This window comes from Cryptomeria japonica, chromosome 5 (genome assembly GCF_030272615.1).
Source record: "Cryptomeria japonica chromosome 5, Sugi_1.0, whole genome shotgun sequence".
NCBI classification, from domain to species: Eukaryota; Viridiplantae; Streptophyta; class Pinopsida; order Cupressales; family Cupressaceae; genus Cryptomeria; species Cryptomeria japonica.
In genome coordinates, this window is record NC_081409.1 from 831,585,113 (window position 1) to 831,605,254 (window position 20,142).

At 36.0% G+C, this 20,142-nt stretch overlaps 1 protein-coding gene across 1 annotated transcript; it reads left to right on the forward strand.

Annotated features, from left to right (window-relative positions):
* Positions 1 to 358: 358 nt before the first annotated feature.
* Positions 359 to 16,709, forward strand: LOC131075504 (WUSCHEL-related homeobox 8). Its single transcript, XM_058012347.2, has 4 exons — positions 359 to 1,078; positions 6,093 to 6,734; positions 6,980 to 7,106; positions 15,974 to 16,709. The coding sequence occupies exons 1-4, from the start codon at positions 895 to 897 to the stop codon at positions 15,981 to 15,983; spliced, it is 963 nt and encodes a 320-aa protein (XP_057868330.2). The 5' UTR covers positions 359 to 894; the 3' UTR covers positions 15,984 to 16,709.
* The last annotated feature ends 3,433 nt before the right edge of the window (positions 16,710 to 20,142 follow it).

The following is a 20,142-nucleotide window of genomic DNA, read 5'->3' on the forward strand; positions in this document are numbered from 1 at the left end:
TATTTATAAAAAAAATAAGGAAAACATAGTCATCCCTCCAAGTCACATGAGCTCATAAAGTTTGACAACTTGACACGATAAAAATAATATTCGTTATGTACAAAAACTTCACAAACAAACAAAAAATAAAAATAAAAATAAAATAAAAAAAATAAAAATAAAAAAAATAAAAAAATAAAAATAAAAAATAGATATCTGAAAAATAATAGTTCCTACACTTTTAACACTTTAATAAAATATACCTCTTTGTAAAAGGTCAAACATCACCAACAAATATTATTTCGCTTGAACTTAATGCCTCCACATGACTCCCCCACCTTTCGCTCCAACGATGCCCAAAATTTCCAACACGCTACAGAGACATCTCTACCATTTTTGGATTTTTCTTTCTTCGTGATAATGAAATTTAACTAAAAATTTCTGTATGATATGAATTTAACTGTCGATTCTCTGGTCTAATCAGAAACAATTACGCGCCATGAAAAAGCAAGTCTCTTTTCGAAAGTGAGTCAGACCCCACTAAAGAATTTAAACCCAAATTCCACCGAAGTCCACTGTTCAGAGATGCAGAAAATTCCAACCTCTCCACTACCTGGTTTGACCCCGAGCATGAATTAAAAATGAAAGTACCTAACACATTTTCTCTTTTGCTTTGACTTTGATTACTTCGAAAATTTCCACCATTATTTTAAACGCCGGTCGGGTCAAAATGTTTGAAAACTCGTCGCACAGAAACAAAAAGATTTACCAAACCCTTACGGTCACATGGCTTATTTAATCCTTATTCCCTTCCGAGATCGAGCCACATACTGTTTGCATATCAGTCAGGCAATCCGATTGCTTACATAATTTGCAGAGCTGCAGGGCTCCACAGCTCCAGGCCGGTGGTCACACATGGGGACTATCATAGGGAGCTCTGCCATGGCGAAGCCGGAGCTGCTTGTTTTGCAGAAGCAGGTTATGACGGATGAACAAATTGAGACTCTGCAGAAACAAATTCGTGCCTATTCCACAATCTGCAATCAGTTGGTGGAAATGCACAAAGCTATGTCTCAACAGCACCCTTCTGCACTTCCCAGTGAGTTTTCTTCTGTTTATTTTTTCTTGTTTTGCATTTGAGGCCTAGAAATCTTCCTGGCTGCAGTTTTCGTCTCAGGCCAGGTTTGGTTTTTGTATTTATTTTTTTCCTTCCTTGTTATAATTGCCATTATAAAATGTTGGAGTTTGTTTTGATCCCACATTAGTATCTTATAAAAGCCTGTAATTCGTGTATTTTTTGCCAAACATTATTGACATATGGATTGATGAGTCGATTCTCGCATGGAAGGAATCTATGCATAAGATCAAACACTCCACATACAGCTGTTGGATTTACTTACGCATATTCCCAGTATGGCTGTTTCCGTTGATGAAAAGGTAAGTGGTCGGTCGAATAGTTTGTAACATTTTCGGTTTTGGGTGAGCTTAGGCTTAGTGATTATGACCGAGGAATCTGTCATCTGTCAGCTTCACCTAGAGCTTGCTCGCCATTTTGTATAAATATATTCTTTCTTAATTTCAGCACTTCAATCAATTTCAAATCCTCCGGAGACCTGTTAAAATGTTGTAATTAGTTGAAAATATGAGAACAAGGCCGTGTAAGCCCTCAGTGCTTCTGAGGGAAGCAATGCCCTTACCGCCTGGCAACTAAGCTGAAGGCTATCATGTAAACGGAATTTTAAATAAATCTTAGGGTGAGTTACGGGTTGCAGGCGTCTCTAATAAGCTTTGTCCACACAATCATGACACCAAAAGCTCTCCACATGTCCACTAGAGTTATGAGCTACCTTATTGTGCTACAGAGATTCGAAACCTGGTCACACTGTTAGGCATAACTTTCGTTACGCCATAGCCCATTGGAAATACACACACACATATGTACTTCTGACGGAGTGGGAGATAGGTGGGTCGGTAAGGTTTAATTTTAGATCCATTTTGACCATGAGATTGGATCCAAGAGGTACATAATTTATGGATATACATCTGCAAATCCATGGGCATGTGAGATAAGCTTGCACTACATTCTTAATATTTGTGAACACTATTGACACTCTACTATAGCTCGCAATCGTTACTTGACAAGACCACAACCTTGTCACATTTCCACGAGAATTATGGGCCACCTTGTTTTAGCATAGGGATTTGAACTTGTGCCACTTTCTTAATCATTGGCCCCATAGAAAGTGGCTATGGATTTCTGTAAGTGGATGCCATTAAGAGATTTTAGGAGAATTTCCAAACTTAATCAGGCCCTTGTAATTCTCTCAGGATGGTGCACAGAAAGTGCAAAGGCTTATATAGGATATGAATTCTTAAAAACAACTAACTATTCTCAGACTGCCAGTTAGCAAAAGTTATGTTAAGCTGGTGCTGGAAACTATCAGATTCCATTTGTGCACTTCTCAAATCCTGCATGCCTGCCCTAATAATTCTGCTTAAGGCCCCAATTTTTCCACTGGAGAACAACTCCCATAAGGCCACCTGATAGTAAACTTGGAGACGAAACCCTTTATCATGGATCCCATCCTTAGCATTCCCCACTACACAACAACTCTTTGGGCAGACATACACGCACATACACATATATTACTTTGGATGGAGTGGGGCATTGTAGATTGACAAGGTTCAATTTACACTTGAACTTGGTCACGAGGTCAAAACCCAAGTGTAGCCAATTTAAGAAATTGATTTAATGTCCACAATTTGAGGTAGCTTTGTTTTTGTTTTGTATGTTTTATGTTGAAACCTTTAAATGTGCTTCAATTGTGAAACTCTTTAGTTAGAATTTTTTATTCTGTTCCATTTTGTAAATTTTATGAATGTAAAGAAGTTTGATAAAAATTTATGGTTCCCGTATTATTTGTTGAATTTAGAACTTGTAAGCTCTTAGTTTGCTTCTTTATCAAACTTTTAAGACGTGAAAAGTTACTACCTTTTCTTTAACTTGTTAATTGTTTCCAGATGCAATATTTTTTGCAAAAGCATCTACATATATGTTTTGCTGCTAAACAATATGATAAGTTTGTTTTCAGTCAGTTTATTTCCATTTCCCTTCCTTTTATCATAAGTAAAACAATGCAGTATTTTTGTTTGTTTCAAAAGAAAGGTTGAAACAGTAGACCTCTTGATTGCAGATAAGATGTATTGATTGGAAAGGTTGGGAGATGGATAGGTTGAATTGATCATGCCATTCTAACAAGTGTGCAATGTGCCAATGTCCATCGTGGTCAATCCATGTCAATCTAGATTCCTCATCTGTCAACATTAATGGGATCAATAGTGTCAGACCTTTAGGCACTCAAAGTCATTTAGGCCCATCATGTTGACTAACTAGTCTGCCCTCAACCTCGCCCCCTCCAACTATTAGGAGAGTGGTGGGAGAGGGCCCTTATCAATTCGCAAAAATTGAGGATTCGAACATTTAAGGGAAAGTTTGGACTCAATGGATGGTTAGTCATGCCTTTGGCCTCATCAATGCACCAATCATGTAATCAGTTATACATCGGGATGTGCCATTGGGTCTTTTCTGGGAGTCTCCGTCCTTGTTAGATTATGTGGACACCTTGGAAACATCCCTAGGCTGCTCTTGAGCCACTGGCCAGACTGCAAACTTTCTAGAAATGGTTCAGCGATGCGGGGGGGTTGCAGTGGGTGTCTAGCTTTCCTTGGGATGATGAGGTGCCCCCTGATGCCTCCTGCCCCAACCAGAAAAAAAACAAAATTTAAGATAAATTGTGCTTGAGGTGAGTTGGAACAATAGACCTAAATAAATAATTTGAAACCACTCATTTAATGTTGCAGTTTTTATCATTATATGCTATGATAATGTTTTCACTTGCTGTGTTACGGAATCTTACTTGGGAATCAACCCTTTGGGCCATTTTCTATCTCTGTGGTTGTGTTTGCCTTCATGCCATTCTTTCAAGGTTAAATGGACATTCATATTTGTATCTTATTTAATCAAAACTGGGTTTTCTCAAGAAGCTGTTTCTTGATCGTTCATGTAACAGGCATATTCTAGTATACTTGTAAAATTATTATTTACCAAAAAATATTAACCGATTGCATAAGCATAAGGTGAAAAACAGAAGAGCACGAAGATGGTTGGTTCTTGTCATTCAATTGTTGAAATATGCACATTGACGATTTGTTTATATTTTCCAAAGGATGGAGAAACTACTCTTCGCTTTGCCACAAAAAGATAAGGAGTTGGTGTTTATTTTAAATGACAAACAATGTGCTAATGCCTTAGGTTGTGAAGTCTCCCGCAGCTGAAAAATGTTAGTCTTCATCATTTTACAAAATTACCATGTCCAAGAAGAGTGACCATTCAGTCCTCAATATTTGTAGAGTGTTTTTAGCGAAAGAATGAATTGAAACTGGCTATGTTGACATAAGTCTTAGGGAAACAAGAACATAGTTTGTGATGCTTAGTGGGGATGTTACACAAGACCCTTAAAATTTCAGTTGGATTTTAGGGAACACTGGGGTCCGTGACAAAGGGACCTCAGCTTGATTGTTAAAAAAATAAATCATGTGATTGAAAATATTAAACCATTAAATCTTTTATTTGGTTACTATAAAGAAAGTGGAATATTTTATATAACTTGGTGCATTTTTTCTAAGGATCAGAATATATTTTCAGAAAAGAGAAAAAAAGGAAAGTTTTTTTTGTGGGGAACATTTTGACATTCTCAATGGCCATGTGACTTCTGAATTTCCTGTGTGACAGGAATTTTTCTCCTTTTATGGGCTGTTGTCCCCAGGTATCCACTGTTCAATGGGTATGCCCGAGACATGCCTTCACCTTAGGGGCATTCATAGTGGCAGAAATGGGTTTCTCATCCCTAGGGAAATTGCCTAGAAAAGTGGAGATACTGATGTTTTTAAAAGCATCACTTCTTGAATTATGTAGGAATAACTGTCCAATTCTAGTTTGCTCAAAAAGAATATTTGAACAAGTGACTTCCTCATTGTAAACTGCAAGTATTCTGTATTATTGCGACTTTTGCTTTCTGCATCTTCATTATGATGGTTTTGTGTTCCTAATATATTTGAATTATTTAGGAATAGTTTGTATCATGCCAATTACATTTCTGTCTGCAGATGTGGTTGATGCTATGCAACATAAATAACTTTGGATGAAAGTTTAATGTTTATAGCAGCATAAAGAGAAATAAAGAAGGTTTGTCTTTGTAATATTCATAAGACTGTCTTTTCTATTACAACTTAGTATTGCTTTTCTGTTTCTTCTAGATATAATAACTTGGCTGTATTACATATGTTGGAAGAGAAAATAAAAAAGTCAGCACACATGTAGTTGCCTGGAGTGTGAATTCAAATGCACAAGTCTGCCCGTCTTTTCCTAGCTCAATTTTACACAGATCATGAGATTGTCTACTGGTTAGTCAGGTAAAGAAACATTCATTAATAATATGATACACCAATGGTATCTGAGAATCACACTGAAAAATGAACAATGTAGACTGTACTGCCTTTAAATGGGGATCAATTAAGGGAAACTAATTTTGTCTTGACAGCAGTTTAAAATTATGCACAGCTAAATCTAGCAGCAGGGTAAAGTGCATGAACTTTTTAATTTTCATATTTATTGTATAAGACCAAATATTTATCTAGGAGACTGTTGCCTATTAATTATCATATCTTTGAAAATGGCTAAAGGTTTTTAACATTCATATATTTAAAATTAAGAAATGAAGTATATCACACAAAAATGGTCATATAAAATGGTAATGTACAAGGATATGTAATGATTTCTCTCTCTGGATTCTCTAATCTGTCGTCAATGGTCCCCCATTAATACAAAGATCCTTTCCAAAGGGGTTCCACTATTATAGTTTTAAACTACTTTTATTGCATAGTTTTACTTTTAACTTTAGACTTTAGAGTGAAAGAAACTTAGAAAACTAAGAATAGTTGGAATTGATATTTTAGGCCTGAATGAAGTATAATGGCAGCCACTGACATTTTAATGCATATATAAAAAATTCAAATGGCATGATTCTAATGTTGTTGCATAATTTTTTTGATAGGTTTTCTGATAGGGCAGCACACACTTTATGATCTAGCTTCGGGAACTCCAACGTTTAGAGCATCTGCAAGGCAACGGTGGACACCAAGCCAAATTCAACTTCAAATCTTGGAGAGATTGTTTGAGCAAGGCACAGCCACACCAAATAAGCAGAGAATAAAGGAGATCACAATGGAACTTAGTCAGCATGGTCAAATTTCTGAGACCAATGTTTACAATTGGTTCCAGAATCGTAAAGCCCGTGCAAAAAGAAAACAATTACACCCACAGAAAGAAGGTGAATCTGAGATTGAGACTGATGATGAATTTCCAAGAGAAAAAAAATTTAAACCTGAAAGTGATTCGAACCCCCAGAATGCAGAATCAGGGCACTCTGAGGCAACTGCACAGGTTCTCCAGAGAAACCATGGCATTCAAAACAGGCAACCAACAGCTGACCTAAAACAATCTGGAGTCCAAGATAATGATTCTTCATCCTTATTGCCATCTGAAGATGAAATGAAGCCTCATGTATCTTTTGGTAGAACCATGCATGGTGTCGGTGTAAATCATGGAAATGACTTAATCCAATCTTTGACCGACTTTAAACCTACATATTCTTATAATAAAGTTGACAGCTCTGATGATGCCATTACGCAAACTAGTAAGTTGCACTTATTGTAATCCTTTTATTATTACAATTTCTTATCTAGATTAAGAAAGCTTTAATGACTATTGTAGATTTACAAAACACTAGCTGTTCAAATAAAAAGCAGAATTATTACATGCCTTTTGATTTTGGTATTTCTGTACTGAAGTTTTATGTATTACACAGACAATGTTAATTGCAATTTTTTACCATAACTATTATGATTTATGAAATGTAACAACACGTCTTTGGTGGTGCAGATGATGTTAGAAGAATGTTTAGCTACAATGCAGTGTTAATGGATTCTCATGAGCACATGGTTCCGACCAATGACATGCAGGCCACATTGCATCCCCTTCATGCTAGTCAAAGTTACCCTGTCTTAAGGTAAGATCATATTGATACTAAAATTCTGAACTTCAATTATTTGCATATTAACATCAACTTCCTTCTTTAATTCTTAAATTTCGGTTTACAGTGCACACTAATGCAGTGTACGCTCTGTTGCATATTATTTTGTTTTACCTGTGTAATCTATTTTAAGGCGTTTTCCTTTTGTTTTGTTTAGAGTAGCTATTTAGAAAGCACACTTGGTGACAGATTTAGAGAGGCATCTGGAAAATCATTAGAAGGTTCATAATACCAGAATCTTTCTTGAGTCGCCAATATACCTGTTGAATTTTAGTGTTTTTCTGGGTTAGTAATTAGTTAAAGCATCTATAGTTGTTTAAGTGATTTGGAATGTGGGACCTTAGTATTACTCAAGATTCATGTGGATTAGTCATGATACAATATGACAAGTCATCATATCAAAGGATTAGGCTGTTACAGACTGTTTCCTACTCTTTCCCATTCATGTGCAACTATTTGAATAATCTGTTTTCATGATACTGTCCTTGTTGAGTGTTGATGACTGCATATACCACATGATTGAGACAACAAGGACAAGCATATGTTTGTGTTACCATTGGAGGAAAAAAAACATATTCAGGATTCTTCATTTAACCAGTGAGTGCAAAATATTATTGCTATTAACTTGTTTGTCGACAAAGATTCTCTATTGATATAAGAGAACATTGAATGTGAATAATTTATTTTTACTATAGGATAAGAATAATGGCTTATACAGCATAAATATGTCCCAGGAAAGTGGGAAAATAGTAAGGCATAAGTCTATTAGAGGAAAATGGAATGAAGCAATTAAAGTCATGCAAAGGCCGGGGACTGTTTTAGAAGAACAAAGAAAATAAAACTGTAAAAAGGCTAAAGATTGCTTTAGAAGGATAAAGCAAGGATGTGGTTCTTTTGGCAGTGAGGGCTGTGGTTTGACGAAAACTAATGGTTGTTGCACTATTGATAAAGGTTGTGTGCCTCTTCCATAAAGAGTCTGGCATAGTTCATTATATATATATATATAATGACAGGAGGAAGACTATACTAGCTTTGGTAGAGCGTCTAAATAGAAAAGACAGATTCCTTATCTAGAAGTATGACCAAATTAGTGTAAATTTTTTTAAATGCAAAAATGGGTGATCAAGCTGAACCAGATTTAATGCACTGTCTTCATAATTGGTAGTGGTCTACCTGAGAGCTTTACCTGTTCTGCATATTGGTTGTAAAAAGATCAACTTTAATTAAACTTCTAGTTTTTATGGGAATTTCTTTATGCAACATTTGTTTGCCTCATAATTCATTTTATTGAGAAAAATTTCTTTTTGTAATTTTTTCAGATTTAAATTTGGATAATTCAGGTAGTGCCAAAGTTGTGCTTCTGCCAGCCTGTGAATCTGTAATGACATATCCAGAAAGGGATTAAGACGAAAAAATTAAGAGATCCCTAAAACTTAATATGGAAGAAAGTTCCTAGCCGCTTCTAGACAGTATGTGCATGAATTTGAGACCTATGATACAAGTAACAATTGATGCTCAACATGATTGATTGATCTTTGTATGATCTTTGGAATAGACCTAGGAGAGAGCCTTCTTTTGAGTTTCATTGGTCACCCGATGAAAATCCAATTAGAAGGTTTGGAAGAACTTGATCTAACCTATTGATTGGGCATTTTGGTAGGAGTCTTGAAGATGTTAAACAAAGGAGAAAGACCCACTAGCTTGAGGAATTGTTAGGAATAAGGTGTTGTACACCTTGCACAAGGAGGACTTTTTTTAATTATGTAAAATAAATATTTATTTGTGTTGCATCTTAGGTGGTTTGCTTATCCACATTAAATATTTATTTGGGTCCACTTGATTGTGGATTTTTTTGCAAATTGGATCTGCAGGTGATCTAGTGTTTGAGTCTTTAGATCTACAAGTTATTATCTTAGTTTGTAGGTTACTGATGTGATGGTGAGTTTGCATGTTGCATTGATTAATGATTTATTAGTTATGCAACTGTGTGGATTGGCCACCTGTTTGGTTGTAGTGGGATGACTTGGATGTGGACTGTCTATATCTACATGTCTTTCCAATGTTGTTGCAGATTCAATTAGTTGGCCTTGTATGTGGTCATTGTGCATTGGTATGCTGCATTGGAATGAGAAGATAGATGGTTAGAGTGCTTGGATAGTCAGTTATTGGGATACGTAGCATGCTTATCACTATTTAATGGGTAATTAGGCTACACATTTTAGTGGGAGCTTTTGGCATTGATGTTTTGGTGGTGTTATATCTTCTTGGTTTGGAGATTGTGGTTTTACTTTACCTTTGGGAGCTCTTGATGTTGAGTTCTTTGATTGCAGTGGGGCCATAGATGATCTTCAATTAGGAGATGTTCGTTATGATGTCACGTGTAGCTTGGTATCATAATTCAGCAATAGCTTTTGGCAATGATGTGGATTCATCATTTGATGATGGATGATCTTCTGGAGTGGTTGTTGGTGCCTTGGAGGGCTCTTGGACCCTATTTCTTATATGCAATGAGAGTTCATGGACATCTTGGATTCTATTGGCGAGAGATGGTTATCTTCATATGATTTGGAGATTTTGACATCGTGATACCATGGAGGACTCTTGAAGTCTTTGGTTGAAGTGTTGGTTATGATTTGTTAGTTTGACATTTGATCCCTGTTTAGGATGGTTGTTATTATGTGACAATGCACTCTTGATTACTGGTTATAATGTTGCCATGATAGAGGTGCTCTTAGGAGCAAATATGTTCACTTGGGGCTCATGATCTTTTGACATGTAGATCATGGTGTCATGTAGAGTTCCTGATTCTTGAGATTGGAGCTTTGGTGATGATATGGGGATAATTTGATTGATGAATGGTATAATCATATTCTTGTGAGCTTTTGGTTATTATAGTGTTGCATTGGACTTTAGCTGGTATGAGATGATTGGTTGTACACCTATTTCAGATTTGGTTGAGTTTGGGAGATCTCTTTTTTTTTCTGAGATCGTTAATCTTTGATGAGGTTTCAAAAAAGAAGACTTAGGAGCCTACACCTAGGTTGTCCATGAGCTCAACATGGACTATTGAGGAAATTCTTCTTGGAGTGAATCGTGATGACTTGGTTATCCTAGAGGAGCATTCTCATTCCCCACTCTTGGTCCTCTTGACAATTAATAATGAAAGGTGATGCACCCCTTGTTTTCATATGCATTTTATTTTGTGCTTTATTTTCTCATGGGAATGAAGTCTCAAGCTATGATGTTGGTTCTAGAAGACTTATTTGAGGGTTATTTGGCATGAGTTGTTTGTTCCTTTTTTCTTCTCATGGGAATGAGTTTTGATCTTATTTGAAGATAGTAGAGAATGTTTTGGGATTATTCCTTTATTTTTTAGGAATTGATTATTGAGTTTGGTCTTCCTTGGTTATAGAGACTTACATCCATGTTTTTTTATGAGATACATATGTTTTGTTTGATTGTGGAGATTGAACAATTGGGTGTCGTTGAGGCTTTTCATTTGGGGTTGTGAAGGAGAAGGAACTTGATACATCTTAGCAATTTGAGGTGTTGGTAGAAGGACATGCTATGTGATATGGTTTATATGTTTTCTCTCGTTGTTTCTATGGCGACTTCTTGGAGGTTCATGTTCATATGACTTGAGAGAGTTATGGTGACATGTTGTGAGAGAGTATGCAACTATTTGTCTTGCATGTGTGGATCATTGTGATTGTTCTTTGATACTACATGTTTTGAGTATTAGCCACACCTTGGTATGAGTGTTGATTGGTAGATTTGGTATGCCATGATCTATTTTTAGATTTGACATTACCCATGCAGTGGGAGTTCTTGGATGTGTGTTCATCAAGAATGAGTTTTATACACGGAGCTTGTGATTGTGGTTTATGGGTTAGATATGTTGTTTGCATGAGCTACTAATGTTTAGATACCTTTGAAGTATGGATGATCGGATGGATTAGCTGCGTAGCATTTGTTGTGGTTGCTATTTCTAGTCATGTGGATTTTTTTTATTTGAAAGCAATTTAGAGCCTTTGTTATAATTTGGATTTGATGCTTGTGTTCTTTGGATTGGTGCATCTTTTGGCTTGTTCCTTTTCTTCCATTGGTGGCATGTTGGAAGATGAGAGAAAATTTTGCTGGAGGACGCGGGCATCTTGGATGTTATTGCAGGTTTCTTGATTGAGCACGAGCATGCTAGAGAGTCATGTGGTTTCATGGATGGCTATGTGTTGTTATATGGAGCCTAATTAGGCTCGAAGGTTATATTTTCCCCCCTTTTATCGGCATAGTTTCCCCCCAAATTATTCAATGGGAGTTTGGGGGCAACGCCCCCAAGATGGGGTCAAGGGGTAGTGCCCCTTGCGGGGTCCAGGAGCAGCGCCCCTGGCGCGCTCCCTATCACGGTACAGGGCGAGGTCGAGGGACAACGCCCCGTAGAGCTCAAATGACTTATTATTTTATAAAGGCGTCGAGAGTTATTTTTCTATTGGCTAACATATGTAACCCTATATTTTCTAACCGACATAAGTCTTGTTAAAATGGCTAAGGGTTAGGGTTTTCTATATAGAGAATTTTTGTAGCATTTTGCAATGGTATTGAGTTGCAAGGGATTGCTGGTTGTAATTGGTTCAATTTACTGGATAATAATATTGGACTCTCTGTTTGGTGGACGTAGCCCGAGCTTGGGTGAACCACGTTAAAATTGTCTCCTCTCTGTTATTATTTTTCTGTTTTTCATTCCTCTATTTAATCACTATTTGCATATAATTGATAATTTTTGCATGCAATTCCTAACAATATGATGATGCATTTCATCAAATGACCCTTATGCAATGTATACAACAAGTGGGAGAATGTTAGAAATAAGATGTTGTATACCTTGCACAAGAATGAATTATTTTAATTATGTAAAATAAATATTTATTTGAATCCACTTGTAAATTTGTTTGTAACATTGGTTAGATATTTTGCATGGCTTGCACATGAGAAAAATATTTAATATTTGGGAAACTTAGTACCAAAAAGTAAATGTGGGGTCAATGGTTTTATGTATTCGTGGTTTTGAGGCACATGGTTTTACTTTACCACTTAGTTGTTTTGAGTGAGCTTGATTCTATAAAAGCAAGCACATTTTAAGTAGCTAAGGTGGGTTGTTTTTATTCACAGTCATTGTATCGAGCTCTCTTCTAAAGAGTGCATATGTGAAGCATGGCATAGGATGTGTGGATACATGCTTGGATGCATGGAGGAGCTTGATGTTTCAAAAGTGTTTGTAGAGTCTCCTTAAGTGTACTGTAATGTTTTCATTGATGTAGAGTCTCCTTTTGTAGGTTGGGTTTTCCCAAGGTATATCTTGTGTTATCTTGTGGTATGTTGTTGATCTTCGCATATGGTTATTTTGTAAGCTTGTATGCATGTTTTTTTCTCATGGGGTTATGGAGAAAGTGATTTGATCAACTTGTATGATTTTTCTTAGCAGCAATTACCAAATAAATTAACTGTGAAGGAGAGTGCATTTGAAGAGAAAAGGAAAGTAACTATTTGCAATAGACACCCCATTGGTTTTATTGATCAAGAAGAAACAATGAGATGATCAACTGAGACAACAGTTAAAAGAGCTCCAACCCATAGTAATTACTCTAAAAGAATCCATCGATTCTTTGCAAGGAAGTTTGTCATTGTACTTCTGCAATATAGAAAGATGTGAGAGACAAACGAACAAGTATATTTCAAGTCTAGATTTTGAGACCATAATTGAAAAGTATGGCAATTGTATGATCAAGGTGGTAAAGAAAATAGAGGCATGCCAATGTGAAGATTAGCCCAAAAAGGAACACTTGAAATGCAGTTGGAGGCTGACGTGTCCAAGGAGCATATCAATGCAAATAAATGGCCTCTTGACAGATATAGAAGGCTATGCAGGATGGTAATTATAACATATCTAATGAAATGGAAGGATCTACCTGCAGATGATGTCTCTAAGGATGTATCTAACATTTTCTAACATCCTTCACTGTTCATATTGATTGGGGGCCAAACAATTTAGGAGGGGCTGATTTGTAATGATCCAAACGTGTTTTGTGAGGACTTCGACGACTTTAGATGATTATATCTATGATTGGGTATAGACTATAAAGTTTCAGGCTAAGGGAAAAGAATGACATTTAAAAACTAATGAATGTGACCATTGATTCACTCTTCCGGGTATCATAGAGAACGCAAAGAATCACAAATGAAAGGACTACATTTGTCTCACATACTTTGTAGGGCCTTCGACACATTTTCAACTTTCAAGCCATCATTTGCTTTAAAGACAATCATATGAGCATTTTAAAACCATCACATATTTGGTAATGACTTTGTGTGAGGCAACATTTGGACAAGTCTATACAAAAATAGGAATTATAAATAACATCTGCTGTACTACAGGTTTAAAACATAGATGTCCAATATCGCTCATGCTCCTGGCCTACATATTGATTATTTAGAGGACTTTGTCTTTAAAATTTTGGGAGGTATTGTCAGATTCAATCTATTTGAGATCTACACTGCTTGCTATTTAATTGTTTGAGATGACATTGTTTTACTACTACACTGAATTACAGGTTTCCAGAATGAACTTGTTATGCCTGGCTTATTTTACAACCAGCACCGTCTTCAAGTAAATCTTGCAAAAAAAGGATTACACCATTTAACATATCCAAAAAAGCAGCAGCTATATTTAAATATAAAGTGTAGTTGGGGTTGAGAGGTAAAGGTTGGTTTATAAGGTGATGACAAACCATATATTTGTAATGGTAAAGGTTGTTTTTCAGGTAATGGCCTAGGCAGGCACTAATTTGGCTCTACTATAATATTTATCAACTATAAACTAGTCTACCTACGAGGATTACTAGAATAATTAGTTGTTAATTTAAAATTAGCATATCTTTAACTTGCATAGGGATTACCATAAATGATCATTAGAATCATATAAAATCATTTATTGCTTTTGTCACCGTTTGTACCATAAGATGTGTGTTATTCTTTGAAAATCAACCTTTAATTCCTCTCATGATTTTTCCTTCGATTATTTCTGATTATTTCATTGTTGCACCTCTGCTTCCCCACATAAGTTGCAATAAGTTAAGAAATATGTCTAGTGACATCGTTAGTCTATAATTAGCTTGCATATGGATTACCATTAAGGATCATTGGAATCTTCAAATATCATTATTGATTATGTCAACATTTGTACTAAAGATGTGCATTATTCATTCGTGAAAATCAACCTTTCAATTCTTTCATTTTTCCTTCCACTATTATTGCTTGATTCATTGTTGTCCTCTCTGCTTCCCCACAGAAGTTGCAGTAAGTTAAGAAATATGTCTAGACATAACATGAGCATATATTTAGGTTGCATCAGGATTATTATTAAGGATCTTTGGAATCATTAAATATGATAGTCGATTGTGTCACCTTTTGTAATATAAATGTATTATTCATTAATGAAAATCAACCTTTCAATTCCCCTTGTCATTTGTTCGTCCATTATTACTGTTTGTTTCATTGTTGTGCTCTCTGCTTCCCCATGCAAGTTGCAGTAAGTTGAGAAATATATCTGGTTGACCATAAAGTTGTATACATCACACCTTTAGGTATACAGTTTTCTCAATATGTAATTTTTGTTTCATCATAACAGAAATTGAAACTTTAAAAGGATGAAGAACAATACAGTTATGGTGGACTGTGGTAGGGCTATTACCAATCTTACAAGTAGTGCCATTATCTGTTGACAAAAAGATCTCTACTGACTCACATTATTTAATTACAAATATACAAAATCTAAAATTAGATAACTTGCTAGACACCGGTGCTACTGTGCATGGCTAAACATAAGTATACGTGCAACCGTCTATGGATGATATTCCTTTGGTAACCGTAAAACATATATGTTGTGAAATGAATAACATTTTCTTATTGTTCGTTGCATAATGTATCTAGAAAATGTTTATCATAATATTGATATGGAAAATGTGCAATATAAGTGCTTTTAGTTGCATAATGCATCTAGAGAATGTTTATGATAATATTGATATGGAACCTGGAAAATGTGCATTATAAATGCTTGGGGGAGGAGCAACATCATTGATGAGTTACTTTGAACCTAAAAATAAAATCATATCACCCTATATAGCCAAATCTCATACCAGTAAGCAAGATAAAACAGAAAAGTATCCGCTGGACAGATCCAGCTTAAACTTAAACAAGTCTATGATGCTGGACACAACCTCTCAAAAGATTTCAAAACTGAATGTCTATGCAAAACTTCATCAACTAATCAGAGATTCAAAGTTAAATTGTTAAACAAGTTTATGATGCTGGCCACTAGTGCATCTAGAGATGCTGGGATGTGCCTATGTACATAATGCAAATTATTTGGGAAGTATTTCAAAATTAGACAGACAGCTTGATTTGAAGAGACAATTATGTCATTTGGAGCATTGTTTTATTCCATCAAAATTGTGATTTTAGTGCACAGGATACTCCCAGCAGGTGCAACTTTCTATCATTTAGTCCTACCCATTTTGGAGGCTATCTTTACTATGCTGCTTGAATTCTGTGTGGTGCAAGTTGTTCAAATACAACCAGAAAAAGGACAGCAGGTCCATGTTGACAAATTTGAATTTATACTTGATGATTATATTGTGCTGAGAAGTGCCTATGTTTGCATGCAAATTAGATGTGCAATCTTTTATGGGCTAATTTTAGTTGACACTAATGAACTAATTTTTGCCATTAAGGGAAAAGCATGCTTAACTTTTTCTGTACTTGTTTTACTAATCTATCTTTTGGGTGGACAGGTTTACTTGACGAGGCAATGCAAGCACGATGACCGCCGAGTTGATAATCCTGAATGTTGATTGATTTAACTTTGATATGCCTTCATGCCTTCGGTAATGTCAGCTGATTCCATCCTATTGGAGACACATCTTCTCAAGAGTTTAGCAAAGATGTATGATTCTTGACACTTTGTAGGCTCTCTTATTCCGTATTACACACCTTTTGGGACATCCAAGGCCAGTTTTCATCCCAATGCAACTGGAAATATTTTTGTAATATAGATATACGGCTGGATATTAAAGTAGGTACCTCTGCCAGATATGGACCTGGTACACTGAAATTAAAAATTTCAAGCACTGGATGAGAAAAGCTCAAGTTGCTGGAACTTTTAGTGACAATATTTACCCAAAATCCACTTTGGGGCCTCCTGGTTTTGTCTGGACAATACAGCAAGCAGTGATAATTTTCTATAGGAATAGCACTCTGTAAAAATATTAGAGTAGAACGAGACCCAATCCTAAGAAATGATAATAAATGAGGGTCTGGACTATGTTGTTCTGTAGGGTCAAACGTGTTTGCCACTCTAATTTGCCTGGATGACTCAATATTTGACATGGAGTTCCATAACATTCTACATCATCTTGATTATCTATCAATTCACTAGAAGGTATATATTGCTTTGATGATAACCTTTGTTGCAATTTAAGGTAACTTGTAATGACCTTTCAAAGTAAACTCCGAATGAGTATTCCTGGATCTACTATTTCAAATGGTTTTTTCTTTCAAGGATATGAACTTTATATTATTAGCAAACCCAGCTGTCAACTCTTGTATTTTAGGAAGATTCAATGGAATTTTAATTCATGTTAATTGTTCTATAGTATGTGGGGAAACTGTCAGCAAAAGCTGAGAATGGTTCCAATTGCTGTGAATTGGTTAGGGCTGAACCGTAATTCATTAGCAGCTATCAAGAAATGATTCGAATGCATGCATGTTTCCTAATTCGTTAAAATCCTTTCCAAATGGAGGAAGGAATTCTTGAGCAATCAATCACCAAAATTTATTGACTGATGATATTTACCCTACATTAAAATTATAAATTAACAGTATAACTGGTTAGTTGAGTATCCTTAAGGAGAGCATGACATCAGTTAAACTCAATTCCACCAAGGCAATAGTGTGTATGAGACGAATTGTGATTCCTTGCTTAAGATTGCAGGAATTTGTAAGGAAATATTTTCGGGATGATCTGTTTTTCATTGTCCTTGTGTTTTTCAATAGTGCTGTGTTTAAAACTCAAGTTTTTCTAAACTATTGGAGGACACAGAATACGACAATCAATCAATAGAGCAACCCGTGGCCATTTTAGAACCTAACTCATGCAGGATGTGAAGCAATGATTCCATGCAAAGTTTGTCATATTATTGAGGTTATAGGTGTTTTTAAAAGTTGTTCTGTTCAAAATTTACATCTATATTTTCCTAAATTGATGGAAGATATGTAGAATATTGTTGGTGTTGGAAATAAGCCACACCCGGACTGACGATGGACTGGTCCAAGAGGGGCCAGTAGCTCAGTGGTAGAGCACTCCAGCAACGTATGGAAGGTCCTAGGTTTGAGTCCTAGCTGGTCCATGTCTCAACGTGGTATTAGAGTCAGGTCCAGGCTAGGAGCCCCAAGCACACGAGAGGTGTGGCTTAAAGGGGGATGTTGGTGTTGGAAATAAGCCACACCCGGACCGACGATGGACTGGTCCAAGAGGGGCCAGTAGCTCAATGGTAGAGCACTCCAGCAGCATATGGAAGGTCCTAGGTTCGAGTCCTAGCTGGTCCATGTCTCAACAAATATGGCTATCATTCTTTATAGCAGCCAATGACCTGTTAGAACCTATCACGTGCAGGATTTGAAGCTGTGATTCCATGCAAAATTTGTCATAGTTTTAAGGTTATAGGTATTCTTAGAAGTTAAAAGGTGTTGCTTCCAAGTCGCAAGCTGGAGGAAGGCAAACGTGTTCTAGCCAAGTGCAAATGCCAAATACCATGGCCCAACAATCCCAATCCAATTGAGAAGCTATAAATTGTCTGAAAGACTCATAAAGGAAGAATTTTCAAAGAATATATGTGAAGCTCTTGATGAGCTTGATAATGATGACATGTTGTTTGACTTCCATTTTACAATAATTTTTCTTTCAATGACTATTTAAGGTCTAGTAGGCTTTGGGAATAGGTATATCATGCGGAGTGCTTGACGAAGGTTTCCTAATTTCGATATAGTTTGTTTGTAAAAACTAAAGATTTTAGTTCTTTTGCTTTCGACTATGTCATGTCATGCATATGTCATGGCATTCTAACATTTTTTTCCTAGTAGTCATGAAACAGATCAAATGTTTGGCAATGAATTGCTGAAGTTTGTCACCTACTTTGGGTCATATGTGGGGATTTTGGTATGATTTGGTAGCTTCTTTTAAATTGACAACCTCCCTATGTTCTAGACAACTAGCAAATGAAAAACTTAGTACTATATGCGCAATTAATGGAGTTTTTTAATCCCAATGTTGGCTGTCATCATTCTAATTTTGCTTGGTTTACGTGAACAAATCTTTACCTTTGTACTAAAAGGGTTATCAAATGGCTTGGCAGAGTCATGCATATAGATCAACTGATCTTTTCTTTTGCCAATTTTTTTGTTTATGATTGAAATTATCTTGCTTGATCATTTTCCAATCAAGTTTCACATTGGATGACAAGTTGTCATGCACAAGGTGAAAAAATACATTTGTTCTCAATGTGTCATTATTGAGTCCCAAATCCACTCTAGTGCAAATACAATGCTCTGTTGTGCCTAAATTGAGTTGGAAGAGCAACCATTTGCAGCTACTGTAGTAGAGTCGTCAAGCTTTGGTAACACAAGCTAGTTGATAATCAAACATATTGAGAGCTCAAATTAAAGATTATCTTTGTTGACTAAATATTGGGGGCATGGCTTTCAATTTTTTATTTTCTAATCCTTGTGCGCTTCTCATGCTGCCAAGAAAAGTAAGATCACGAGAGAGGGCTGGCAGCTTCTTACTAAGCTTTCTAACATACTCAAGCCTTTGTCTACGATTATCAATAGGTCTTCCATGTGTAAGGTCATGATTTTGAGCAATCAATGCATTAGTGTGATCTTTTATCGACTTGTTTTTCATTAGACCATGTGTGACCAACTTCTCCAAGTTAATCTTCTTGAGGTTATTTTCATTATTGCTATGATAAAGCTCCTAGTTGTGATGGCTTCTCCTAAACTCTATTAAGTTTTGTGAGGCATTATTGTTCTTAAAATTTTCTAGGTTTATTGGGAAGCATATAATTATTGTGCTCTTGGCAATATTATTAACCAAGGAAACATTAAATTCATGCATAACTCTAGCAATCTAGAAGCCCTTTGTAATTGGTGGTTGATGATGTTTTTGATTAAGTAGCAAGCTAGGGTGTTGAACCTTTTACAACAAAAGCCCCAGACACAAAACAAAACATGCATTCAATAGGCAACTTACAACAAACTATAGAGAGGTGTACAAACAAGAGAAAGAGGAACAATCTTCTTGAGGTTATTTTCATTACTGCTAATGATAAAGCTCCAAGTTGTGATGGCTTCTCGTGAACTCTATTAAGTTTTGTGAGTCATTATTGGTCTTAACATTTTCTAAGTTTATTGGAAAGCACATAATTCTTGCTCTCTTGGCAATATTATTTACCAAGCAAACAATAAATTCATACATAGCTTTACCAATCTAGAAGCCCTTTGCAATTGGTGGTTGATGATGTTTTTGATTAAGTAGTAAGCTAGGGTATTGAACCCTTCATAACAAAAGCCCCAAATACAAAACAAAACGTGCCTTAAACAAGCAACTTACAACAAAATATAGCGATGTGTACAAGCAAGAGAAAGAGGAACAATTGCAACAAGTTGTCGAACAAGATAACTACCCATAAAGACACACCCAATTCAAGAGGGAGTTGAACTATTATCCACCTCACAAGAATGAGAAAGGGAAGAGGAAGAAAGACTTTTCCTCCTACAAACAAGAGTCCAAGCGATGTTGTCATCCAAATGCTCATTTCATGGGGAAGCATGAAGAGAAATTCCCACAAAGGGCCCATTGGCACATGAAGGCAAATTGGTCTGCATTGGAAGGGTACGAAGTTCC